Source organism: Lampris incognitus, chromosome 6, assembly GCF_029633865.1.
Source record: "Lampris incognitus isolate fLamInc1 chromosome 6, fLamInc1.hap2, whole genome shotgun sequence".
NCBI lineage: Eukaryota > Metazoa > Chordata > Actinopteri > Lampriformes > Lampridae > Lampris > Lampris incognitus.
The window spans coordinates 64175256-64182600 of NC_079216.1; the positions used below are offsets into that span (position 1 = coordinate 64175256).

Consider the following 7345-nt stretch of genomic DNA (forward strand, 5'->3'; position numbering starts at 1 on the left):
TGGACGCACTTCTACACACAGATCTACTGAGGGAACGGTCAGATTAAGGTGGCCTCAGAGGCTACCGTCTGTAAGATCCTATCGGTCTATACAGTCGGATATACACTTGTGTTGGCTCATTTAGCAGACGCTTCTATCCATATACTGTGGTTCTTCTTTATTCTACAAGATGACAACAGAAGAAGTAGCAGATTTGTATGAAACATAACTGATAACCTAAACTGAAGAGACTAATTAATGAATAATAGCTAAATTCATTCATTCATCTTCAGCCGCTTCTCCAGGGTCGGATCACGGTGGCAGTAAGCTAAGTAGGGCACTCCAGACGTCCCTCTCCCCTGCAACGCCCTCCAGCTCCTCCTGGGGGACCCCGAGGCGTGCCCAGGACAGATTGGACATGTAGTCCCTCCAGTGAGTTCTGGGTCTACCCCGGGGTCCCCTCCCAGTTGGCCATGCCTGGTAAACCTCCAAAGGAAGGCGCCCAGGAGGCGTCCTGATCAGATGCCCGAACCACCTCAGCTGGCTCCTTTCGACACGTAGGAGCAGCAGCTCTACTCCGAGCTCCCCCCGGATATCCAACCTCCTCACCCTATCTCTAAGGCTGAGCCCAGACACCCTACGGAGGAAACTCATTTCAGCAGCTTGTATCTGCGATCTCACCCTAAATTATAACTAAAATTGAGGGAGACCCAGTCTGATATTGGCTTAGATACTCTGTTTGTCGGGCAAGGCTCTGGGCTTTGTTAAAATGAGGTTTGGAAGAAAGCGCCAGTTATAGGCTTCCTTTAATATCCTGAGCGGTGCACCCTGATATGAGCTACTGCAAAGCACCGAAGGAGAACACAGAGAATACAGCAAAGGATGAACAGCGATGAAGGTATAGAAGGTGGAGTTGTGTAATAGCTTGCTATTTGACAATGGTAATTTGCATGCCTAACGCTCGCATATCGGCGAGTCGGATTCGACCCGCTGTCTGTTTTCCCAGTGCCCCTCCTCCATCTATGATGATTTGTGCTTCTTCAAATCTCTACATCAATTTCCATCCATCCATTAGCCAATCAGCTTATCCAACTCAGGGTCGTGGGGAAGCTGGAGCCTATCCCAACAGTCATTGGGCGGGAGGCGGGGAGACACCGTGGACAGGGCGCCGGGCCATCAGAGGGTTGCCACACTAACACCTAGGGACAATTTAGTACGGCCGATTCACCTGTGACCAGGGGTGTAGCACACAATTCTGGGCCCTGTACATAGGCAGTCTCTGTGGGCCCCATTCCTCTTTAGCTAGTTAGCCATCAAAACTTTCCTCTTTAGCTAGTTAGCTAGCCACCCTTCTTTTAAAAGCTCCTAGCGCACCTTTCTTTTGGAAGAAATTACTCAACAGTCGTCTTCCCTCATTTTGCCTTCCCTCCCTTTCCCTTTTTTTCTTTTCTGGAACCCAGATTTTGCTTTCTTTGGGAAAGACATGACTCTGCTTGTGTTTGTATCAGCAGTCACGTGCACCAGGACTAGATAAGCTACATTGAGAGATGCTCGGGAGGGGCGGACTAAACCATTTTGAACCTTTTGTAAGGGGTGAGAGGGGCCTCAGAGAGCCTCCAATATTTTCTTTAAGTCCCTCAACCGATGTATCGAGCCAATATTAACTGAAGTTATGACACTAATTAGTTAGAAATAAAAATTTGCAAACCAAAACAAACTTTTAATTCCAAGCTTCCCCCCCATCCTCCCTTCTGGGCCCTGGTAGGTCCTTCCCCTTTTTACCCCCGCTACAACGCCGCTGCCCAACCTACATGTCTTTTGACTGTGGAGGAAACCGGAGCACCTGGACAAAACCCACGCAGACACGGGGGGAACATGCAAACTCCACACAGGGGACGACCCCCAAGGTTGGACTACCCCAGGGCTCGAACTCAGGATCTTCTTGCTGTGAGGTGACCGCGCCAACCACTGCGCCACCGTGCTGCCCCTCTACATCAGTTTGTTCAAACGAAACGTTCACGTAACGTTTTCATATTTGTTACTTTCACACATAAAACGTAATGACACCCGGACAGGTACACACATGCGCACAAGACATGCGGCACTTTGAGCGGTCCTCTCACCGCTGAGGTCTCTTTGGTGCTGTTACACAACCTGTTGGGAGGGACGACGCGTCGACAGGCCTGCCCAGCCCCTTTCACAGCCCAAGAGTTTGCGAAGTCATAACTGTCCTCTGTTAGGAACCCTGAAATCACACCCACACAAACATGCAGAAACACACACACACACACACACACACACATATGCAATTTAATTTACCAGATTTCATCTTCATTTTACTCCCCATCACTTCAATTTTTCTTGCACTCTTCCTCCTCCGTATCTCTTTCCTGTTCTGGGTTGCTCCTCTTCCTGTTGCTGAGTGGTGGTGACTCAGATCACTTCCCAAATTCCAGTAACTGTTTATTTAGTCTATTCTCTTTGGTCTCCCTCACACACATACACACACACACACACACACACAATTTTACTCATCTCCAACACACTGCACGTGTGCGTCCTTATGCACGTACCTTCTTGAGCAGTGTAATCGTCAACAGACAAGGAGTTGAAGTTGCCACACAGCCCACAGGTCCGGTTGGTGTGGTGTTTGGCAAGCGTCACGGCGACATTCGCCGCACTGTCGATGGTAACGGTGAAGCCAAACTCCTCGCTCCAGAGTTTGTAGGAGCCCATCTCCGCACCCACAAACACAGCATGAGAGGCGTACGGCAGTGAGATCCTGCACGAGCAGAGATGTGCCGGAGTGTCATAATGTTCAACCACACTATGGGGAACCTCACTTAAAACAACATCTCATGATGTATGGGGGCAGATCACCCGCTATTTTCACTTTAGATCTACTTGTGGCGATGCACTACCTTTTTTCCCCCTGTGAGAGCGTTCCGTCTACAGACAGGTGTAGTTCGAAGACGTCGCCAAGAAACAAAGTCACGCCACTCCTCCTTCCGTGGACAAAGTCACCTGCAGACCCAACAGACCTTTTTACTGCACTAATACCACTACATAATGAGGCTAATGCCCCTTTTCCACTGCAGGGTACCGGCTCAACTCAACTCTACTCGCTTTTTTTTGGTTCTCCGTTGGGCAAAAGTTAGGGATAGTACCTGGTACCTGGTACTTTGTTGGTACCACCTCCGTCGAGGTTCCAAGTGAGCTGAGCCGATACTAAAAGGTGACATGAAAATACCACTATAAATAAATAAATGAAATAAAATAAAATAAATAAAATATAAATAAATATAAACATAATTATATTTATTTAAATATAAATAAAATCTTATAAAATAAATAAAAATATTTAAATTTAAACATAAATAAAATATACATAAAAATAAACACATAAAATATAAATACAAATATAAATAAAACGCATTTATATTTATCTAAATGTAAATAAAATCTGACCACTGATTGGTCAGAGAGAAATTGAACAGCTCCGTTTATAACCCAGAAAATGCCAAAGCGAGTCTTATGAAACTTGTATTATAGTTGATAATCCATCCATGTAAAAATATATTTGATGTCACTGAATCTCTTAGTGACACTAATATTGTTCATGTGAAGCACACATTTAGAGTTGGTCTTGTTGAGTTTTTTGAAAATAAAACACTGGTAGACAAGGGAGGAAAAACTAGTCAACACGGCCACAAATGACCGGCGGGGCTTCACCGTGAGGGGGTACTATCTGCAGTGGAAAACGAAATCCCAAAAAGTAAAGCGAGTAGAGTCGAATAGAGTAGAGTCGAGTTGAGCCAGGAATACATGTAACGGCGTTATGCATTAAGAATACAAAATATGAGTAACTGTATTCAAATACAGTTACAATTTAAATGTATGGTGTTCAGAATAGTTACATTCTTGAAATTAATGAATAACTTAATTTTTTTTTCCTTTGGTGCCATTCTTGTTTTAAGAGGATTGCGCCCCAAATTCAGTGAAAGTGATACCTAAATGTTAGTTCAACAGTAAACTCAGTAAAACAGTATGCTATATTTTCATCTTTGTCTAAGGGTTTTCATTCTAACAGCTATGGGAATAAAGAAAAAGACATGGAAAAGTTCTCTTCTTTCTTTCCTTTTTTTTTACCAGATAAAAAAAATCATAGATCTTTTGTGTTTCCATACTCTTCTAGCCTTTGTTAATATATATTTAAGGTGACTCAAATGCATTCAGCCAGCTGATACAATAGAAGAAACAGAACAGTCTACTCAAGTAAGCAGTATTGTGTGAATGCTACATATACTGTTACACAAAATGTAAGAAAATATTAAAAGTAATCCAAAGTATTTTGAATATGTTACTCACATTGAGTAATCTAACGGAATACGTTACAAATTACATTTCATGACATGTATTCTGTAATCTGTAGCGGAATACATTTTAAAAGTAACCCTATAACACTGGCAGTGGAAAAGGGGCATAAGAGTGAGTTTATAGTGAATGTCTGGCTGGCAAAAGAAAGAAGACTGACTTATTTTAGTAGAATGAAAGAAATAATGGAATAGGAAATAACCTTATATAACACTAGATAACATTATATAGATAGCATTCTCACTATGACAGGACCACTATCCAAAGCACAATACAACACACTCTGAATGCATTCGCATCCTCGGACCTCGGTGAGAGGTGAACCCGAGGGTGGATTTGGTGCCTATCTGTTTGTTTTTCCAGCCTGTGTGTACACTGGCCACTCTCTCTCTCTCTCTCTCTCTCTCTCTCTCTCTTTGTGTCTCACCCAGCAAAGTGAAGGAACGATGGTTGCAGTCCCCAGCCAGCAGGTAGCTGCAGTCTCCGGGGAAGTCATACAAAACGCCATCGAACGTGTGGACGTAGTGTCGTCCAAACAGGCTGCACCTCCCAGGCATGCCCACTGCACAAGCTAGGGCAAATACAAAACCATACTTAATGCACAATTTACAAATCTAATAATATTCAACACAGGATGTGTGCATTATAGAGATTATATCACATGATAAATCCTAATGCCATATGTGACAATGTCCCTTTTAATGAACGGCGATATACAGCGGCGGCTGGTGCTAAAAATGTTTGGGGGGGCACAGTTTACCTTGGTGCAGCACACCTGACAACTGTTTTAATGTCCACACAGTCACAGAGTTATTAAGAAGGACGATGTAGCCTATAGATTTTATCAGGGTTCGTAGACGGTGGATGATTGACAGTCGGGACAAGGCGTCGTGGTGGGTGTGAACATGACAGCCACGAGAATTGTCCAATCTTATTAGATCAAAAAACATTAAAACAATACCAATTCACTGCCAATAAAAGTGGGGGTGTCTGGGGCGCACAGAACTGCGCCCCATGGAAAATCTGAAGAACTCAATCAGACAGCAGCCTCAGGTCACCTGCTCGCCACAAGTTTGAGGGCTTACATAAGGTATCGTCTGGCCGGCGCCCCTCACCCAGGAAGTATATGTATTCAGACAGAAATCAACCAAATACCGTTTGGAACCAATATTTAATGCTGCTGACAGGCGCTCACAGACTGAAAACACTTTTATTTCATAATTATTTGCATAAAACAGCTAAATCATATTTAATGTGTTTAAGTAGATTGTCATCTCTTGATATTTGAAGGGGGCGGCACCCCAGCGCCCTGTACTGGCCAGCCACCACTGGTAACAAACGTGTGACAAGACAGAACTTATTCCATAAGATATGAAGACTAATCTGAATAGCATTGTGGATCTTTCATGTCTGACTCTCCAAGTCTTTCTGTGAATGACTTTGGTCTTGCTCTGTGTGGTAATCTGACTCACCCATGAGATGCAGGAAAACCAGCAGTTCTCTCCAGCACACTCGCCTACATACCTGAAACACACACACAAACATGCTCATTAGCCAGCTCAAGTCATTGCTTTTACTATGATTGCTTCTCCTTAAAACCCAAATGTGTCTGAGATGGTGGGAGAGTTTGGCCAGTCTTTCCGGGCTCCAAATGTTAATTCCATCAAAGCGTACCTCCATGGTTGCAAGACCGATAGCCAATCCACAGAATTGGTCAGAAAATGGCCAACGAAATCCAAAATTAGAGAAGGATAAGTCCAAAGGCGGCCCTTGCAGACAGTTCAGACAGACCCCATGCACATACTGAACTGAGAAAAATCCAAAACAGTGAGAGAACACACACACACACACACACACACACACATGCACACACACTCACTCGTAACAGAGTAAAGCACACTGATAGCTGTTTTATACAGAAGGAAATACCCCCCCCCTGTGTGCGCACTTTTAAAGTCCGCCCCTATGGTATTCCTCGAATAACCTCGCGGACTGACCTCCACCCAACCCCCTTGACAGGCTAAACGAAATAAGGCAGAGCGTGATTATGTTCACCAACCTGTGCCCCCTGGTCTACCACTACCACAGAAGTCTTGCAGGACAATACCAGGATGTGCCCGCTGATCGCCTCAGTGAGTGATTAGGCTGCGAGTACGCATGTGTGTCGGTGCCAACCCAAACATCTCTTGTGCAAAACATCTCTGGAGGAAAACACACACTTGCTGGAGATATCGCACGCAATAACACTGCAGCACTGTTAACATTCACACAAACATATGACTCATAGAAATACTTGCATCATATGCCGCTACACGGACCCACTGGGAACCTGGCCCTATCAAAGAGTCTGCAGACCGGAGAGGAAGAGTGTTGGAAACGGAGACTCGGGAATCAGGAACACTTCATTTGTCATTTGTCATTTCATGTCATGTCCTTGCATACATGAAACGAAATGGCATATCGTTTCCCCCAGCAGTGCAACGCAGACAGAAACGGATATCCAGAAATGACAAGTACACATATATCATACTACAAAAAAAAGCCACTGTCCAAGAGAACGAGCACAGGATGACTGTAAGAACTGCCGGTCTGCATGGGCTAGCAGTTAGCTTAGCCTGCCCCGCTTCCGCGTCCTCGGCGTTTCCTCCACGGGCGCAGCTTTGGACAGGGCCGTATAGTCCCCGGGCCCACCGGACACAGCAGACCAGGCTCCCCCGGCCGATCCAACGCCAGCCAGACGACACTAAAACACCGTCGACGCCAAGCAAGGCCGCCGCCAGACCGCCCTCGGTGTTATCTACGTGGGCTAGCAGTTAGCTTAGCCTGCCCCGCTTCCGCGTCCAGTCAGACCGCCCTCGGTGTTATCTGCGTGGGCTAGCGGTTAGCTTAGCCTGCCCCGCTTCTGCGTCCAGTCAGACCGCCCTCGGTGTTATCTACGTGGGCTAGCAGTTAGCTTAGCCTGCCCCGCTTCCGCGTCCAGTCAGACCGCCCT

At 45.5% G+C, this 7345-nt stretch overlaps 1 protein-coding gene across 2 annotated transcripts in view; it reads right to left on the reverse strand.

Moving 5' to 3' along the window:
- Positions 1-6226, reverse strand: part of vwf (von Willebrand factor) — a 42517-nt gene extending 36291 nt beyond the window's left edge. Inside the window, exons 1-6 of one of the 2 annotated variants that reach the window (XM_056281664.1) lie at positions 6028-6226; positions 5826-5877; positions 4781-4924; positions 2901-3003; positions 2553-2761; positions 2103-2224 (exon numbers count right to left, since the gene is read on the reverse strand). In XM_056281664.1, coding sequence (XP_056137639.1) covers positions 2103-2224; positions 2553-2761; positions 2901-3003; positions 4781-4924; positions 5826-5877; positions 6028-6033 — 636 coding nt within the window. In that variant the 5' untranslated portion in view covers positions 6034-6226. Of the gene's footprint in view, positions 1-2102; positions 2225-2552; positions 2762-2900; positions 3004-4780; positions 4925-5825; positions 5899-6027 lie in introns of those variants that run through there. The other variant, XM_056281663.1, reaches the window with a different exon arrangement.
- Positions 6227-7345: the final 1119 nt, after the last annotated feature.